General features: G+C 50.4%; 1 protein-coding gene across 5 annotated transcripts in view; it reads left to right on the forward strand.

Moving 5' to 3' along the window:
* The first annotated feature begins 4,816 nt into the window (after window positions 1-4,816).
* The window catches only part of fhod1 (formin homology 2 domain containing 1), a 40,515-nt gene continuing 24,889 nt past the window's right edge, over window positions 4,817-20,442 (forward strand). For 2 of the 5 annotated variants that reach the window (XM_086191835.1, XM_086191841.1), the window contains exons 1-5: window positions 4,817-5,434; window positions 8,860-8,966; window positions 11,158-11,222; window positions 18,390-18,457; window positions 18,629-18,734. In XM_086191835.1, coding sequence (XP_086047961.1) covers window positions 5,270-5,434; window positions 8,860-8,966; window positions 11,158-11,222; window positions 18,390-18,457; window positions 18,629-18,734 — 511 coding nt within the window. In that variant the 5' untranslated portion in view covers window positions 4,817-5,269. The remainder of the gene's footprint in view (window positions 5,435-8,859; window positions 8,967-11,157; window positions 11,223-18,389; window positions 18,458-18,628; window positions 18,735-20,442) is intronic. The other 3 variants (XM_086191851.1, XM_086191859.1, XM_086191868.1) reach the window with 3 other exon arrangements.

Consider the following 20,442-nt stretch of genomic DNA (forward strand, 5'->3'; position numbering starts at 1 on the left):
TTTCCCCCCAACTGTTGCAATCAACCACCACATCATCAAGGTACACATTGCAGTTTGGCACCCCCCCCCCCCAAAAAAAAAAAAAAACCCATGTGCATCAGGGGCTGAAAAGTGCCAGGAGCTTTTCTCATCCCAGACGCCATCACCGTGTATTGCATGAAAGCATCAGGAGTCACGAAGGCAGAGATGTCAGAAGCACGTGATGTTAAAGGGACCTGCCAGAAACCCTTAAGCAAGTCTAGCTTAGTGATGAACTACGAGGGACCGATGCTGTCAATCATGGTTATAATAGTTTGGGATTTTTCATTTTAGTGTAGTTTTAGTTTCTTGTGACTTTTTTTCCCCTAATTAAGTTAGTTTTTAAAGCGGGTTTGCTAGTTTTTATTAGTTTTTATTTCTGAGAAAACACTTAGTTTTACTTTAGTTTTTATTAGTTTTAGTTTTTTTCATATTTTTCAGGTGCAGGATTTAAAAAAGGTCAGGGTTAGTATTGTGTAATAGAACCTCAACAAAAGATAGCATTTTAAAATATATATTCAATTACTGATGGACAATCAACCATCCAATGATCCACAGAACTACAACAGCCCAGAAGACAGCAGCCTGAAGTGCAAAACTGTGCCTGGTACGAATCAAGAAGCCAGAAGAAGATCAGCCCTTCATGAGACAGCAGTCCAGGCGCTCAAACTGCAGAAGACATGAACAAACTAAAACACAAACTCTGCAGGTCTGATCAAAATGAACACTGCAAATGTAAATCAAGAGTTGACTCGACTGCCCAGCTCTCCAAGCAGGCGCAGCTCTTTGGCAATTCAGTGCAGTTAAGCAGCATCAACACAGTATCTGCTGGACTGGAAACAATAAAGTGAAGACAGTGGACTCTTTGGACACAAGAACCTGATCACCGGGCTGGAACTGCCGCTTAACAGCTCTTCGATCAAACCTCCATTTCATCTTGGTCTGAGAAGAAGAGAGAGCTTTCTTTGCCAGTGAGACTGCCCGTTGCAGACATTCTCTACACTGAGAGACAAAATCAGTCACATTCAGCTTCGGGGAGGCTCAACTCACCAGCTGCTCCTTTAAAACTTTCAGGGGCCCACACACTTCATGGCCAAACACAAGTTCAGCTGGGCTGAATCCCAAGGATTCTTGTTTGGCATCCCAAATAGCAAACAAGACAAACGGCACATCCTCATCCCAGCTTCTTCCTGTCTCATGGCTGAATTTTCTGAGCATCGACTTCAGGGTTTGATGCCAGCGTTCCAGTTCACCCTGTGACTGGGGATGACAGTGACTGGACACAGAGTGAGAGATACTCAAGGACTGTAAAGTGTTCTTAAAAGTTCTTGATAGGAAGTTTGTACCTCGTTCAGTCTGAACAGCTTTGGGTAGACCGAAAGTGGAGAAGAACTTGAGCAATGCCTTTGTGACAGCTGGAGCAGTAATCTTACGCAGTGGTACAGCTTCTGGGAAACCGGTGGTTACACGCATCACAATGAGCAAAAACTGATTATCTGACTTTGTTCTGGCAAAGGGCCAACACAATCCACAATAACATGCTCAAATGGTTCTCCAATTGCTGGGATGGGCTGCAGTGGAGCTGGAGGCACCACCTGATTTGGCTTTCCCACCATCTGACAGGTAGTACAGCCAGTGCAAAAACACAACATCAGCCTTCAACCCTGGCCAGAAGAAGTGGTTCAGGACACGGTTGTATGTTTTGGTGATCCCCAGGTGACCAGACCAGGTGCTCATGTGCTAATTCCAGCACATGTTGCCAACAGCCACTAGGGACAACTATCTGATAAACTGTGGCCCAGTCTTCACCAGAACTGTCCGAGCCACCACCAGGCTGAGGTACCCACCTGTGCATCAAAACCCCTTTTTCAAAAAAGAATTGTCCCCGTTTACCTTCACCACAACTGGGAGAGGCTGCAGCGAGACACTTAGCCAGGGATGGGTCTTGGTGCTGAGAAGAAATGAGTGCCTCTCTGTTCAAAGGCAGAGGGACAGGGGAAGTAGCCTCTGTCTCCCTCACAGGTCTGTTCACCAAGGTACCTGTAGGGGGCAGTCTGTCTTCCATCATAACAGAAGCAAACCATGTGTCAGACAAATCGGCATCCTGAGTTCGCCTACATGCCTGAGTTCTGGTCAGCACGATAACTGAAAAGATTTCAGGATGTTTTTTGACGAAGTTGTCACTTTCCACATCTGAAATCGGGACACTACCAACTTCAGGGATAGGATAGACTTTACCACCAGCTATGTCATTTCCCATGATGAAATCTACACCATCAACGGGGAAACAGGAGCGGACAAATAGTGAGGAGCGGAGAGAGCAGTTGACCAATAGCCCCTTATATCCTGCCCCCTCCTCATCAGGCTGACCAGGATCAGCTTGAGCCCCTGCCTTCAAGGGAGGGACCTGCTGGGGAGAGAGAGAAGACACACACACCCCAACGCACACAGCCATAACAAATGGTTCCCCCTCTCAGGTTCACCTTGTCAGGGTTCAGTGGAGGAGTTTCCTGCCTTCTTCCTGGTTGGGAGCATCAGTTGAGCTGAGCAGAAGTCAGGCTGCTCCCCAGCTGACAGCTCTGTTTGACCACTGCTAGAATTCATGTCATGGCAGGAACCATCAGCTCAGTAGAGAGGAGCCACGTCCATCAGTGCTCTAAGACCTGAAGGTCACTCAGTCCAGGAAACTGGAAAAACTTTGAATGCGTCCCCGAGTGCAGTCGCAAAAACCATCAAGCGCCACGATGAAACCGGCTCACATGAGGACAGCCCAGGAGAGGAAGACCAAGAGTCTCCTCTGCTGCTGAGGAGGACTTCATCCCAGTCCCCAGCCTCAGGAACCACCAGTTAACAGCTCCTCAGACTGGAGCCCAGATGAACGCCTCAGAGTTCTGGTAGCAGACACGTCTCTGCACCAACAGTTCAGAGGAGACAGCGCCAATCAGGCCTTGATGGTCCAACAGCTGCGAGGAAACCACCACCCAGGAGAAGCAACCAGCAGAGGAGGTTTGTTTGGACCAGAACCACAAGGAGTGGACATGAGACCAGAGGACATCTGGGCTTTGGTCTGATGAGTCCACATTTGAGAGCTATGGTTCCACCGCCGTGTCTTTGTGGGACACAGAAAAGGTGGAGGGACGGTCTCTACGTGCATGGTTCCCAGCGTGAAGCATGGAGGAGGTGTGATGGTGGGGGGGCTTTACTGGTGACACTGGTGGGGATTTATTCAACCTGAAGGCCCACTGAACCAACATGGCTGCCACAGCGTCCTGCAGCAACACGCCATCCCATCCCGTCTGCGTTTAGTTGGACCGTCATGATGTTTCAGCAGGACGACGACCCAAACACACCTCCAGGCTGTGTGAGGGCTACTTGACCAAGAAGGAGAGTGATGGAGGGCGGCCCAGGTGACCTGGCCTCCAGTCACCTGACCTAAACCCAGTCCAGATGTTTGGGATGAGATGGAGCGCAGAGTGAAGGCCAAAGGGCCAACAAGTGCTCAGCACCTCTGGAACTCCTTCAAGACTGTTGGAGAACCGTTTCAGGTGATGACCTCATGAAGCTCAAGGAGAGAACGCCAAGAGTGAGCAGAGCAGGAGTCAGAGGGAGGCTGTTTAGAAGAACCTAGAACGTAGAACCTGCTGGAGTTCTTTCACGCTTTGTTGAGTACAGAATTCCAGATGTGTTCATTCATAGTTTTGATGCCTTCAGGGAGAACCGACAATGTAAACACTCATGAAAGTAAAGAGGAACCAGTAAATGAGTAGTGTGTGTATATACAGTATATATATATATATATATATATATATATACTGTATATATATGTGTGTGTGTGTGTGTGTATATACTGTATATATACATATATGTATATATGAATTAAAAAATATTTTTATATTTAATCTAATTATCCACCCATCCATCATCCTTCCATTCATCCATCCCTCCCTCCATCTTCTCCCTCTCCTCCTGTTCAGGGTGGTGGGGGTGGAGCCTATCCCAGCAGCCTTCCCCCTGGACAGGTCACCAGTCCATGGCAGGGCCAACACATAGAGACAGACAACCATTGGCTCTCCCAGCCACGCCTACGGTCAATTTAGAGTCTGGATTAACCTGGTCCCTCTTGATGTCTTTGGACTGTGGAGGAAGCTGGAGTACCAGAGAGAACCCAGCAGGAACAGGGAGAACATGGAGACTCACCCAGAAAGACCCCGTGCTGCAGCCGGGGCTCCACCCACAACCTTCTTGATGGGGGCCACAGGGAGGACCACTGCTCCACCCACAACCTTCTTGATGGGGGCCACAGTGAGGACCACTGCTCCACCCACAACCTTCTTGATGGGGGCCACAGGGAGGACCACTGCTCCACCCACAACCTTCTTGATGGGGGGCCACAGGGAGGACCACTGCTCCACCCACTTTAATCATCGTGCCTTGAGTTGTGTTCATTGAGACAGGAGCACACAGGAATTGCAGTTCATTCAGTGAGGAGACTAAGAAGCGCCAACGTCTCCTGTTCTTTTTCAGTTTTAATAAAATTCTTTTTGTAACATTTTTTTCTTTTCTGTATTATTTTGCTTTTCCGTTGTAAAATTTTTAAATTCTTTTGTTTTGTTTCACAAGTCTGAAATCACCCGTTTGATCGATTTTAAAATAGATAACCCAATAATAAGCAATAACTGTGAATCCATTGATGATGACGTCATGTTGCAGCGACACACACCTGCACAGGTTTTCTCCCATCAGCCTTCATGAGCTAAGTATGGTTCCATCTGCAGTCACGCAAAGAGTCGCACAGGCCAGGTGAGCACCCGCAGGGCACAGAGCGGTCAATCGCCTTTAACTCTGAAGTCTCAATTGGACTCAGCATCGTTTGTCTTGGACATCAGAGATGATTGACGTGTGTGGGGCGGGGCCTCCGCACTGACCTCCTCCTCCCCGAAGAAACAAACGAGTGATGAAGCAGTTGAGGGAGGAAGCTCGCTGGATCAGACGTGACGGGACGAAACTGGAGTAACTGAGTACTTGTGCTCAGTTATTGGTCAAGTAACACTGACTTGACAACAGACAGAAGAGGTAGAAAGGAAGCTTTTATTCTGAAAGGCTCCACCGGATGTACCCGGCAGGGATCTCCACAGGTTCGGCCCGGAGACGCCAAAAGAGTCTCATTTGAAAGTCTGGTCGGTCGAGTTCGGACCGACATTGAGACGCTCTGAGAAACTCGAATCCGCAGTTCGGAGGCGGTCACGCGGCCATGGCCTCCGTCACGTGCCGGGTCCAGTTCCTGGAGGACTCGGATCCGTTTATCTGCACAAACTTCCCTGAACCGAGGCGTCCTCCGACGATGAGCCTGGAGGAGAGCCTGCCGCTGAGTGAGCAGATCGCCGGGATCCACAAGCTGCTGGAGGCGCCGCTGAAGGTGAGACATCGAGACGCGGTGGCTCCGGTCAACCGAACCGCTCCGAGACGCGGTGGCTCCGGTCAACCGAACCGCTCCGAGACGCGGTGGCTCCGATGACCGCGAACACGTGAAGAAGCTGTTAAACGTCCATAGCGATTGGTGAAAACAACCGGTAAATAAGTAATGAGGTCAGAGAGTAAAACTATGGATCGGGGTTCTAAACTGGTCCGCTCGTGCTAGGAACCGGACTCTGTCCAAACCGGATGGTTCTCGCGCGTCGGGAGGAAACTGGCCACACCGTTTGGGTGTAAAATGAGTTTGGTGGACTTTGATTATTAATGATAAAAACTTTGTCCATCCGTGGTTCGATCAGGCTTCATTGCTGCTTCATTTTAAGAAAACAGCGAAATAAATGACGTCTGGTGTGGGCTCTCTGACGTCATCAGGGAACCCTGGAGGACCAGCGACCTGCCATGCAGCAGCTTATTGGATCCTTTACATTAAACCAATGAAACCAGCCCAGACTTCCACCAACATCAATGAGGTTAAGCTTAACGTGGCTCAGTACATGAAACGCCACACCCCCACTGATTGGTTGTAACCTGCACAACCGCCTTGATCCCAGTGACATCATAGGTGGGGCGGCTGCCCTGTTTACACCTGGAAACATGCCATCCCGCCATTGTTGTGGGATTCTCCTTCAACAGGAAGGACTCACCCACTCCAACCTGAACTAAAGGAGGAAGGAGTGTTGCAGCGTTCCAAACAGGAAGTGACTGCAGCTGTGGACGGCACTGATATCCGTTCTTAAAGATGGCGGAGCTCAGAGTTGCTGTGGCGGTCTGGCTTCTGTACCACGTCTCAGCATGAAAGTTACAGATGGCTGCGAGGGATTCACAGCCTGCTGGAATCTCCAGGATCAGACTGAAGAACACCGCCAATTCGCTAGACTACCCCCCCCCCCCCACTGGGACCCTGAGGCCAAGATGGCAGTGACGGATAAGAAGACACGTGGATGTGCCGTCACCCAGATACTTCACCCAAAACATGTATTCAGTCTTTCAGGTACTCGCAAACATGTCTCTCCCTCCTCCATCCCTTCTTAGTGACTCCAGACTGAAGGAAGAACCAGCCATGATATTTAGCTTGAAGCTAACAGAGACTGATGCTAACAGCTAAACTGTCCAGGAACGTCTGGTCACCACCTCTCCAGGTGGTCTGGAGAATCCAGGTCTCCTCCATCCAGACGGAGGATCAGAATAATAACTTGACCTGTTGTGCTTCAGCACTAAAATGAGAGCTGGCTGGCGTCCTGAGCAGCGGGGGCGGAGGCAGGGTGGGACGTGTAAACAAGCAGATAAGCTGGTGGACGGATGTGGTTCCGCCAGTGTTGATAAAAACTTCCTGTCATGTGACGGTGGCAGCTGCATCTCATGGTTGTTATATGAGGAAATAGTTAAACAGAAGGAGCCAAGTCAGCTGATCTACAGGAAACAGGAAATGGAGAGGAGCCATCATGCCAGAAGCCTCATCTTCAGATCAGGAGCAACTCAAACAAACAAGTGAAGCTGCTGCACGCCACGGCATCCCTGAGACAGACGACCAGCAGCATGATGACATCACTGATGGCATGTAAAGTCAAGCTGAATGTTGGTTTGACTTTGTTGGTGAATGTCACCGTCACGTCACCTGGCAGGTGGCTGAGGAGCCTCACTGTGATGTCAGCAATACACGGACGCCAAATATTCACCATGACAGAAGAACTTGAAGCTGTGTGTGTGTGTGTGTGTGTGACTGATCGATGACCAGAGTTGCTGTATCCAGGTTACCATGGGGACTGTGTGTGCTCAGATGAACGTCCTGAGTGTTTTACTGAAGCACTGGTGTTAGGCTCCGCCTCCCCAGTAAGACTAATTTCTGTGGAATCTGCCATGTAGATGCGACGTGTGGCAAGCAGCAGGATGGCGTGGGAATGTGGACAGGCGTGTTCTGAGGGGCTGCTCCAGCTCCAGCGGCGTGCCTGACCGTGACTCATAGCCCTGAACCGCAGGACGCTCTGCCAGCCACGCTGAGCTGCGCCGCTAAAAATAGACTGAAACATTCTGCATATTCCCTCGGCGCTGGCGGCAGGAACTGGAGGCAGGGCTTCAGCCCGGTGCCAGGGCGACCACCGGGACGTGGGTTGTTGTGTCCTGTTACTGTGACGGAGGCCAGCAAGACTCAACCTCTGACCTTTCCTCCTCCATCGTCATAGCAGCGTTCCCACGCATTCTGAGTCCTATTTTTAATGTTGACCAGAGAAACACGTGCCAGGCTTTTGTCATCATTGGTTCCTGCCTGGTGTCACCATGGTAACAGGAGTATGGGACACCAGCTGAATGAAGGATGCTAGGCTAACGGTGCAATGGTTTCAGGTCTTTCCAGGTAAATTAGCAGAAAAAGAAAAAAACTCAAACTGCCAAGAGTGATTATTGATTATTGATGTTCAAAGGTCACGTTTCTGTTGTTTGATGGCTGAATGTTCACAGACATTTACCTTTAAACTTGATTCGCTGGTGACCCCGGTGACCCTGGTGACCCTGGGCTGACTGACAGTCTGTCACGTCATTGACTCTGTCTGTGTAGGTTCTCATTCATCCAGGTCATCGTAGATCGAAGCGAAGTAAAATCTGGTCAACTGGACGTAAGTTTATCTTGAAGACGTTTCACCTCTCATCCGAGAGGTGGCTCTTCTATGTTGGGACATGCATGGCCCAACATAGAAGAGCCACCTCTGGAGGACAGGACTCAGCGGTTTTCCTCCACCTCAAGGAGGAAAGCCACTCTTTCCAGGACGACCATGTCCAAATCCTGGACAGAGAGGACAGATGGTTTGAAAGAGGAGTTAAAGAAGCCATCCATGTCAGGATAGAGAAACCATCTTTGAACAGAGGAGGTGGACTGCGACATTTCCTTTCTCCTATTTACAACCAAGTCCTTTCAAAGCTTCCCCAAAGAGCTCAGCTGAAAGACCCATGTGGAACGGCTGCTGCCAGCACAGCCCATTAGCATCTGAGTGGTCGGTGAAACTCCCTAACGACCACCCCTGAAACTCCCTGACACCGCACAACGACTGTCGTTTGGGGAGGCCAGGTGAGTCTCGGGAGGGTCGTTTCCACCACAATAGCACTGACCACTCCCACACAGGTTTATAAGCTGGAGTTTCCACACTCTTCACTAGAACTGAAGAAGCCTCTCAGATGAGAGGTGAAACGTCTTCAAGATAAACTTAGGTCCAGTTGACCAGATTTTACTTCACTTCGGTCATTGACTCTCTCTCTCTCTCTCTCTCTCTCTCTCTCTCTCTCTCTCTCTCTCTCTCTCTCTCTCTCTCTCTCTCTCTCTCTCTCTCTCTCTCTCTCTCTCTCTCTCTCTCTCCCTCCCCTGCTCTCTCACTCACTCAGCTGGAGGACTGCACTCTCCAGGTGTCCCCTCATGGAAACTACCTGGACCTGGATGCGTCTCTGTTGGAGCAGAAAGACGAGCTCGACGGCTTCTACCAAGACGTCCAGTAAGAACCACCTGACCTCCGCACCCTCGCCCATCAGACCACTTGACCATCAATGTTTGTTCTCAAATCGACCGTTGAGGAGTGATGGTGTGAAGCCAAACAACATGCAGGTTTCGTCACCTGCATGTTGTTTCAGACGTAATCGGATCCTCATGTTCTGCCAGGCGTCCGAGCGATGACCTCACTGGAGGAGGTTGGCCCTCTGGTCCCACTCGCTTCAGTAACGCTGACATGTTGTCACATGAATTTCTAGCATGTTTTGAACAGTTCACATTTCTCCCAGTGGGTCTGGACTGGCCAGCGGTGCCAACGTGTCCAGACCAGCGGACCTGGTTGGTTCCGGACCAGCAGAGCCAGAATATTCCATGATTCCAACACATTCAAATATGAAAGTGTGTATCAGTAAAAAATGTCAAATAAAACCGAGTCGACCTCACAGGTCTGGCAAGGCTTCAGGCCCTCGCTGGCTGTGGTGCCGCCGCGCCCGGGACGCCACTCTTAGATGCCAAGCTTGACTCCTCAACGGAGACGCGCTCTGTTGTTTGTATGACATCACAGCGACCCGCATGATCATGAGGAGGAGCACCTCTGGAGACACGACCCTTGAGTTGTTCCGACATGGTGAGAAGGTTCAGAACCAAGTGTCAGGTCAGCGGGGACTGACAGCAGGAGCTGTGACACGTGCGATGACATCACCCAGAAATTCTCACAATGTTCCGTTAATTAAATGTTTCCCCTGTTCCCGCTTTACTCTCTCCCCCTCTACCTCCCTCCCTCTTTCTCTCTCTCTCTCTCCCCTGCTCTCTCTCTCTCCCCCTCTCCCCTGCTCTCTCTCTCTCCCCTGCTCTCTCTCTCTCCCCTGCTCTTTCTCTCTCTCCCCTGCTCTCTCTCTCCCCTGCTCTCTCTCTCCCCTGCTCTCTCTCTCTCCCCTGCTCTCTCTCTCTCCCCTGCTCTCTCTCCCTCTCCCCTGCTCTCTCTCTCCCCTGCTCTTTCTCTCTCTCTCTCTCCCCCTGCTCTTTCTCTCTCTCCCCCCCTGCTCTTTCTCTCTCTCTCTCTCCCCCTGCTCTTTCTCTCTCTCCCCCTGCTCTTTCTCTCTTTCTCTCTCTCTCCCCCCTGCTCTTTCTCTCTCTCTCTCTCCCCCTGCTCTTTCTCTCTCTCTCTCTCCCCCTGCTCTTTCTCTCTTTCTCTCTCTCCCCCTGCTCTTTCTCTCTTTCTCTCTCCACCTGCTCTTTCTCTCTCTCTCCCCCCCTGCTCTTTCTCTCTCTCTCTCTTCCCCTGCTCTTTCTCTCTCTCCCCCTGCTCTTTCTCTCTCTCCCCCTGCTCTTTCTCTCTTTCTCTCTCTCTCCCCCCTGCTCTTTCTCTCTCTCTCTCTCCCCCTGCTCTTTCTCTCTCTCTCCCCTGCTCTCTCTCTCTCCCCTGCTCTTTCTCTCTCCCCTGCTCTTTCTCTCTCTCTCTCCCCCTGCTCTTTCTCTCTCTCTCTCTCCCCTGCTCTCTCTCTCTCTCCCCCTGCTCTTTCTCTCTCTCTCTCTCCCCTGCTCTCTCTCTCTCTCCCCCTGCTCTTTCTCTCTCTCTCTCTCCCCCTGCTCTTTCTCTCTTTCTCTCTCTCTCCCCTGCTCTCTCTCTCTCCCCTGCTCTTTCTCTCTCTCTCTCCCCCTGCTCTTTCTCTCTCCCCTGCTCTTTCTCTCTCTCTCTCCCCCTGCTCTTTCTCTCTCTCTCTCCCCCTGCTCTTTCTCTCTCTCTCTCTCCCCTGCTCTCTCTCTCTCCCCTGCTCTCTCTCTCTCCCCTGCTCTCTCTCTCTCTCTCTCCCCTGCTCTTTCTCTCTCTCTCTCTCCCCCTGCTCTTTCTCTCTCTCTCTCTCTCCCCCTGCTCTTTCTCTCTCACTCCCCTGCTCTTTCTCTCTCTCTCTCTCTCCTCCTCCCTCTCTCTCTCCCCCTCTCCCTCCACTCATTCTTTCCATGCTCTAAACTCCCAGTGGAAGCTGGTTTGGAAACTCAGCTGTTCTGGGATCAGCTGGTGAAACCACACTAGTTTAGAGGACGTCCTGGTTCTACCCGTCTCCCTGCAGACGGACCCACATGTCTGAAGTTACCCGACCTGCTCGCCATCACGGTGACCTGAAGCAGCCAGTGATGGCGAGTGTCTTGTGTTGTTTCCATCAGCTCTCAGCACATCTCGTCTCTTTTTTTGACAGCCGAGGGAAGAAGCCCATCCTGATCCTGAGGACTCAGCTGTCGGTGCGCGTCCATGCCATCCTGGGTAATTATCTCCTCTCCTTTCCAGCCACTGGCTGATGACTCACGGAAAGTCGAGAGCCACGTTTTCACCACAGTGACGTGTCTCTGCTAGTCCAACACACAACTCATGGCCTTGGATTCTTCTGAGGCCCTTGCTAACATAAGGAATTCTAATGCACCTGCTCTGACCCTGACCCTGACCCCAACCTACCCTGCCCCTGCCCCTAACCTACCCTGCCCCTGCCCCTAACCTACCCTGCCCCTGCCCCTAACCTACCCTGCCCCTGCCCCTAACCTACCCTGCCCCTGACCCTAACCTACCCTGCCCCTGCCCCTAACCTGCCCTGCCCTAATTCGGGCTGAGCAGGTTTGTCGATCCTGTGATATTTATCGGTATTTTGTTTCCTCAGAGTGTCGATTTTTCAGCTGAGTATCGATACATTGAGCCCCATTCCAATCCTCCGTGTCCAGCACTTTGCAGGAAGAGCAGTTCTATCTGACAGCCACTGGTGTCGCTGTAGAGCATTTCTAGTTACCCAGACGCCAACCCCTCTCTCATCAGGTTAGAGCTGAGACATTCAGGAGAATGGCGGCGAGTATAAATCCAGCGCCTGCAGGCTTAAACGCAGATGTGTGGGAGCATTTTGGTTCAAAGACAAAAAGGACAGTAACGATTTAGACAAAAGTGTGGGGGTTTGTGAGCTGAGGCACCCAAGCGTTAAGTACCCTGGAAGCACCACCAACCTGGATAAGGAAATGCTACCCGAGACTGAGCCCAAGAAACTGAGGCGCGACCCCAAACAAACCACGCTGGACAGTGACGGAGTCCATTGCTGCTTTATTAGTCAGGATAGAAAAAAGATAACTATTTCATTGAAAAACATTCTGATTTCATTTTTTAAGAACAATTTCATTTTTTGGATAAAAAAAACAAACTATTTAAGAAGAGAGAAAAAAAACACAAACAATGGGGGACGGTTGGACTGTTGTCCAATATGGTAGGAGGGGCAGACGACAGAACCGTGCACCCCAAAGGGGTCAGGATTATGGAGTTGGTAGAGGAGGGATGGACCGTGCATCCTTTGCTTCCTGCGGGAGGAGGGACAGGTTCCCTAACCCTACCGTGACCTGCCCTGACCCTAACCCTGATCTTCTCTTACCCGAACTTTTGTTTTTATCAGTTTCCTTGTCCAGGTGACAATTTTATGTTTAAAAATTGTTCAGATATAATTTGTGATTATTCTTACGATGCATGATAAATGAGTCAGAAAATGACTAAAAATAAGATAAAATTAATGATAATGCTGGTGAAGTACCACACCATGGCAAGTGACCAGTTAGAAATTTGGAAAGACGAGACATTGGCTGGCTACCGGCCAGGCTGGTCACACTGGAAAACAGGAGATTCCAGATTGTCTCGCTGTTACTAGAAAGAAAAGACTGAGCTGTGAGCTCAGGCTGGCAGGCCAGGGATGAACTTACAGGCCCTCTAAGGAGCGGAATTTCAAATTGAAGTAAAATGGACCGCGTGCGTTTGTGCACATGCGTGTGCACAGTTGAATAAATGGCTGTAAATCACAATAACATGGGCTCACTCAAGTTGTCGTACCACGATACCACTTTCCTGCATGGAAGCCCTGTTGTCACTCCCTTGCCGACTTCCTTTGGTTTGTGCATCAGTGTGATGGACAGATGGTTCATCCGATCTCCAGCCAGGCATCTGACTATAAACACGAGGAATCTGTGACAGTGATTTCAACAAGCACTCATCTGACGTCAAACTTGCTGTTAGCACTTTAAGGGAGTTTGGTCTGAGGGGTCTGAGGGCATCCGTGAAGACCAGCAGGACTGTGGACAGCTTTGATGCTGAGGTTTTGCGAGGTCAAACCATGGATCCGCCTGGCATTTTTTGAAACCTTTGCCCAAACAGTTTCAGTGGTTCTGTGAAACTAATCATGTGACACATCAGGACAATAACGTGACCGACCAACAAAGGTTCTGTTATTTAAGCTTCCTTTTTAAGAAGCTCTGTTTTTCAGCAGCTTGTGATCTGAAGACGGTTGGCATTCAGGCCCCTGAAGCCCCGCCTCCACATCTCAAGAGGTCATAGGGGGTGACTGTGGCCAGAGGAAGGAGTGATGGCATGTTTACTATATACTGGGGCAGAGGCTGTTGTTTGAGGGGCGGGGCCACAGGTTATGATAATGTCACCCAGCATCAGAGCAGTATTGTCTATCTTCGTCAGAATCTTGACAAAGGATGGACTCCAGACTGGTTTGATGACAAAGTTAAGTACTTCATTTCTCATCTTTGTTTTTACAAGATCTAGAAGAACGAACGGAACAATTTGACTACCGTGAGCAGGAGAACGCAGTCGTAATTGGAGACTCCAGATGGGCTGAACCCAGAGACGTTGCGTTTTATTGTCTGGAGGAAGTTGTGACACTGATATTCCTCTACTCAGTGGAAAATCACAACATTCCAAATTGATAAAGGTCCAAGTTAAAAGCTTAATCAGCTTGGATTTGCAGAATTTGGCCTTTTAATGATAAAGGCATTTTCCAGTAGAGAGATGCGGGATACGAGTCCTTATGAGTCTGGTTTCTAGAGCATTCCTCAAGCAGGTATATTGAGAATATGCATCTGGATGTGGGGCTACATAACCTTTTATATGGCTATGCTAGGCTCCGATACATTTTGCTTCAAACCAAGTAACACTCGGCTGCTCCGATCCATTTAGCACCAACAAACAGACTCACACTCACACTTAACTCAGCAAACATGGGTGCTTTTTTCCCTCTACTCTCATACTATAGTCAAATGGAACAGGTGAAACCATCATGGATGAGTGCATGTTGAGTCCGTGGATGCTATCTTAGCTTTAGCTTGTTTGGAAGAGGAGGACTAAGCATTTTCTGCCACTAACTACAGTCACATAAACATTTTTGGAGCTTTATAGCAGTTGTGGATCCTCCTGGAGTCCTGGTTAATAAAATCACCCGCTGGTTGCTTAAGTTACCCCAGCCACAGTTTATAAGTTAGCATCAGGAGGAAGACCCTCAAAAAATGATCAAACTAGGCAACTGGACTCAACCTCTTGTAAGTGAAGACGTTTCACCTCTCATCCAAGAAGCTTCTTAAGTTCTAAAATTCTGGTGGGAAGTATCAGGTATAGAACCACCCAAGGCGGTGGTGGCAAAGAAAAAACAAGTGGTGGTCAGGCCAGAACAAGAGGCTCATCAGGTGGTAATGTCAGTCGTTTCGGGTTGTTACCCCTCCCAGCCCTCTTAGGAGGGTCATTCAGGTCACCTGAATGAAGGTGTGAAAGCTGGCTGCACCTCCTGGGGAGGATCTAAGGACGGCATTGTAGGTGGATGATAGGTGGTGTCTGAGGCCCCTTCTCTGTTCAAAATGGACGTTCTAGTTTGACAGGAACGTCTTCTTGCAGGAGGGAGAGGGTCGCCATTTACCTTGTCACTATCTATGTAAAAAAAAAATAATTTCTGCTCTGTATCAGCTGCGGAAGTTCTAGAAACGTGATACCGAACAACGTCGTGTCTGTGATCATAACATCATCCCCTGGAGTCTGAGGATCTGAGCTCAGAGGACCCAAACAGCACTGGTTGGACCGCCATGTCTGGTTCAGGGACCAGACACTTGAAGGCTTGTGCCACCATGGTGCCAATGTCATTTTGTTACAGCTGGAAGTAGTGTGAGGTCATGAGAATCTACAATTGTAATACAGTAGCCTTTTTGTAGATAATGTCACATTTTTGGGAGTGTCAACATTCCCTGGTTTCCTGCTGAGATACCTCCGTCCTTCCCTTCCTCCTTGCCTGGCGTGACCCCGCCTCTTCCTCTTCCTCCTCCTGTAGCTCACTGGGATGTAACAACAAACATGAGGAAGAAATAGAAGACATGGGTGTGATGCCACAACCAGCTGAACTAGATCTAAAGATGAAGATAACCAAATGTATCGTGAACAGTAAAACAGGTTAACATGGCATGTTTGAAGGGTGACATAGATGGCGTGCTCGAAGCAGCAGGTGTGGCGACTTGTCTAACGGAAACCAACAGCCATCTCTGATCCCAGGAGGTTTTCTCTAAATGAAGCTGTTGTTCAGGCCATTTACCAGCACTGGCACTAACAGGAAATACCACTCAGAGCTTATTTGACACTTCCTGTTTCGGCAGCAATCCCCCCACCCATCTGTCCCATCACCTGCTGGAGTGCCACCATGCTCTCTGGTCCAATCTGATGGCGTTTCACCAGACCAGTTACTTCTCTCATCTACAGGTTGAGTCCTTCATGCAGGCATCAGTTGGAACTATGTGAAATGTGTGTGAGAATGACATCAGCAGAAGGGAATTCCTCACACACACACACACACACACACACACACACAATCAGCTGATGTGTGTGTTGGCATCATAAAACAGTTCTAGCGCCATCTGATCCTGTGGCATTCTTCCGTTAACCTTCTCAGCTGTCCTTGTAACGGTGCCACTGGCTAGCAGCCATCTTGGATTGGATGCCCATCAGTTGTCGTTTTCTGAGACGAAACTCTGGTTGACAAGTCGGGCAGATCTAGTGGACTATGAGTTCCACAATGCATCTTTGATGGAGCTCATCACTGCTTATCGGTTACCAGCCAGCGCCATCTGTGTTCGGGTCAATGTGTCCATAACCTCACAGTAACATGGATTGCAGCTACAGTCTGTAATGCTGAGTAAACTTGTCAAACATACTGCCGACGCTAAAGAGTCAAACCAGCGAAGCTCCGACTGTTCGGTCACTTGCTCCTCAATCAAGTGATAACGCTACAGTTTGTGAGGACGAGCTTTCAGACATGGTGCTGGCGGCGCGTTAGAGGTCAGACACCTGTGTGCCTGCTGGCAGGAACAAATATCACATCATTCTTTGACCACCAGTTACATGACATGATGATACATTTGACCATCCCAACTCTGGAATGGTTGTGATCAGTGACCATGAATACTTTGATGTCATCACTGATTTATTATTCTCCTCCTCGTCCTCCTCCACTTATCCGGTTGGTCCGGGTTGTGGGGCCTCAGCCTCAGCAAGGAAGCCCAGACTGTCCTCTCCCAGCCACTTCCACCAGCTCTTCTGGGGAATCCTGAGGCGTTCCCTGGCCAGCCAAGAGATATAATCCCTCCAGCGTGTCCTGGTTCGGCCCTGAGGCCTCCTCCTGGTCAGACATGCCTGGAACACCTCCTGAGGAAGGCATCCTCACCAGATGCCTGAACCACCTCCACTGACTCCTCTACCTGGAGGAGCAGCAGCTCTACTCTGAGTCCCTCCTGAAGGACTGACCTTCTAACCCTGTCTCTAAGGGAAAGCCCAGCCTCCCTGAGGAGGAAACTCATTTCGGCCGCTTGTATTCATGATCTCATTCTTTCGGTCATTACCCAGAGCTCATGACCACAGGTGAGGGTTGGAACGTAGATTGACAGGTAAATAGAGAGCTTCACCGTTTGGCTAAGCTCCCTCTTTACCACAACGGACTGCTTCTGCACCCGCTTCACTGTGGACGCCACGCCAATCAACCTGTCAATCTCCCTCTCTGTCCTACCCTCACTCGATAACAAGACCCCGAGATACTTAAACTGGAGTGGGCAGGCCGTCCATTTCTGGCTGAGGACCATGGCCTCAGACTTGGAGGTGCTGATTCTCATCCCAGCTGCTTCACATTCGGCTTTGAACTTTCCTAGGAAGAGCTGGAGGTTGTTTTGATGGAGCTAAGAGGACCACATCATCCGCAAAAAGCAGAGACGACACCCTCCCGTAACCAAACTTGAACCCTCCACCACCCGGTGGCACCTAGAAATCCTGTCCATAAAAGTTATGAACAGAACCGGTAACAAAGTGTAGCCTTGGCAGAGTCCAACCCTCACTGGGAACAAGTCTGACTTAACTGCCGGCAACACGAACCAGACTCTCACTCCTCTGATAGAGAGACTGTACGGGCCTTTGAAAGGGGCCATCCACCCCATACTCCCGAAGTACCCCCCACAGGGTGCTCCTGGAAACACGGTCATGAGCCTTCTCCAGATCCACAAAACACATGTGGACTGGTTGGGCAAACTCCCATGCTGCCTCCAGCACCCTAGCGAGGGTGAAGCGCTGATCCACAGTTTGATGGACTGGACAAAAACCACATTGCTCCTCCTCGATCTGAGGTTCGACTATCGCCCTGACCCTCCTTGCCGGTACCCTGGCTTCACTGCCTCTGTAACTTCTGTCCCAGAGATTGGACTCCAGGTCAGGTTGTCACTGCCCACGTGAGCGTTGAAGTCCCCCAGTAGGACAATGGAGTCCCCCAGTCGGGGCGGCATCCAGCACCCCAGGGACCCCAAAAAGGCGTGGGTACCCTGAACTGCAGTTCAACGCATCAGCACAGTCAACAGTCAGGTCACAAACCCCTCAATGTTATGAACCGCTCTTTGTCTGGCCCTTTGCCTAGGACCAGTCCACCTTGGGTCACCCTACCAGGGGCAAAATGTCCTGACAACATAGCTCCTAGGGTCACTAGGGCACTCAAACTCGATAAACCACGATAAGATGATGGTTCCAGGATATTGTAAAACAGCAGATTGCTGTTTAACATGTCAGCTGAAGAATTTTTGGGGTCTGAGCCGAGTTGTCTGTCTCTCTCTGACCTGGACGATACGGTTTTCAAGTCTCTTTGACAGGGCGCCACCAAGCCCTCTGTCAGGCCTTGGCTGCTGTTTCTGGAGCAACGTCCTCTTCATGATGAGGTCCAGACTTTCATTCACGTTCACACCAGAGTGATGAACTTCCTGTTTACTCTGAGATAAACAGTTGGAACAAACGCAGCTGAGTGGTGTGCTTATATGTGAAGATTTTTACTGAAATGGTCTGATTCAGGGTTCATTATTCAGACGACCTCCGACGGAGACAAACAGGAAATTTAACACACACACACATTTACTTCTACACAAATTCTCAGTAAGTTTGTGCATTCTGGTGAAGACAGGAGTGCCATTCTCTGCTGTGTTTGGACTGATGATTCATGTCTGTTTATCATGGCAGTTAAAGTTCATTGTGGTTAGTTTCTTTAAGTGCGCGCGCCCACACACACTCAAACAGGAACCATGTGTGGGTATTGTTGATTGTAACGTCCCATGTTTGTTGTTCCTTCAGAGAAACTGTACAACTCTCAGGGTCCAGAGCTCCGGCGCTCGCTCTTCTCTCTTAAACAACTCTTCCAGGTAATGTGGGGGTGGGATGGGGCGTAGCTAACCTGTTACTCTTTTGCATGTCTTGTTGCATCAGGTTTGCATCAAAGGTGTGGTAGTACAAAGTGATTGTTAAAAGTGATGTGGCAGACAAGAATGTGGCAAGGGTCTCTCAGCTCCCATCGCTGCCTTGTGTGTCCACAGGACGATAAGGACCTGGTTCCAGAGTTTGTGGCTTCTGAAGGTTTGACGTGCCTCATTAAAGTTGGAGCAGAAGCCGACCATAACTACCAGAACTACATCCTGCGAGGTGAGTCCCCACTGCTTGCCAGGCTGACCCCCTCTTTAGTTTGGACCTCTTCATGGCAGCCATCTTGAAGCGTCACAGCGGGATAATGCAGGTGTCACTGATTCAGGGGACTTCTGTTCTATGAAGTGTGACACAGCATCCCAGTGAGCTAGAACAAGAGTGGGCCCCACCCACCTTACAGATGGTCATAATATTAGTAATTACACGTGTGTACCTGCACTGACACACCAACATGACTAGTCATCATTAACAGAATGGATGGATTGATTTAGCCCTTTTATGTCACATTTCCTGAGTCCAAGTCCATTTTGATGATGGTCATTTTGACCCGGCTGGATACAGGGGGCCGGCGCCGGAACTGAAAGCACCCAAGGGTCCGAAGCGTGACTCGCCCAGTAATCAAGCTGCTGGTGAGAAAACTATCCGACGGCCGGCCTCAGAGCCTCAATCCTTAGCCCCCTGACCCCTAGGGGCCCTGGGGGTGTGGCGGGTAGGGTTTGGGGTTCGGTGGTGGGCAGAGTCTGGGGTTCGAGGGGCCGGGTCCCGAGATTGCCTGGGGGGCACGTGAGCAGCGCCCAGAAAATCCTCAGTCTGCCTCCGCATGGAGTGCTGAGGACCATAACCGCCAGTAGAACGAGACTGCACGGGCTAGCATGGCAGCCAAGGGGGCTTCAGACCTGCTGGGGAGAGGCATGTTCCTATTGAGACCTGAAAGCTGCTGGCTGGTCTCCCGAGCTCAAACCGCTTGCTCCAGTACCGCAAGAGCAGCTGAGCCGAATATCTCCACTGGCATCACCGGAACGCTGCAGAGTGTCCTCCTACACGCCTCCATCAGGGGGGACTGTGCAAGCCATCCTTGGCGGCGAGTCTGAACCAGAAAAGACATCATCTGCCCAAGTTCCCTTTACATGAGGGCAAAAGCTTGCAGAGACACATCGCAAAAACCAATGACGTACGCCTCAGCCCACCCCTTCCTGCAGAGAAGTTGAGAGCGCAAACATAAGGTGAGCTGATGAGTTGCCAATACAGCTTCCGCGTGCTCCAGCATTGTAAGCCCTCATAAGATCGTTCGTGATCCGACTCTGAGGTCAAGGGCACCTGACAGCCACCCGCAGGGCCTCATCAGGAGACACAATGAGGGACACGACGGCAGGCTCAATAGCAGGCATGCGGTCCAGCCAGCTCCTGCAGCATCATGCATGGCCGCCAGGGCTCGACCATCAGCTTAGAGACGTGAAAGAGCCTCAGTATCTCTCCAACAAGTGTGTAACTCCCTCAAATATTCCTGTGAGGGGGGAACAGTGAAAGCGGTAGGGGCTCGTCTGCGCCTGAAGAAGGTGCTCTCAGATACCGCTTCAGCCTGCGGCGGTATGTCCTGCTGCAGGTGCTCCAGGGCCCTATACAGAATGGCCTGCATGGAGCTATCACCTGCCTCACTCAAAGAGTTCTGAGTCGAAGACAGGGAGCCAGGGTCTGAGGCTTGAGAGGCCCTGTGCCCCTCATCGTCTTGGAAATGAGAGGCTGAGGCTGCCAGAGAGAGAACGTCATCTTCTGGATCCAACACGGGCATCGGTTGAGTGGATTCCCTTGCGGCCTCCAAAAGAGGATCAGAGTGACCAACTTGCAAAAGGGACCTCATCTCAGCCAACTCCGCAGACATCGCCTCCCTCAGATGGTCGAGACCGAGACACGCCGGGCAGAGGTCATT

This window comes from Aulostomus chinensis, chromosome 2, assembly GCF_037954235.1.
Source record: "Aulostomus chinensis isolate RoL2024-O1b breed Wild chromosome 2, RoL_Achi_v1.0, whole genome shotgun sequence".
Lineage (NCBI taxonomy): Eukaryota > Metazoa > Chordata > Actinopteri > Syngnathiformes > Aulostomidae > Aulostomus > Aulostomus chinensis.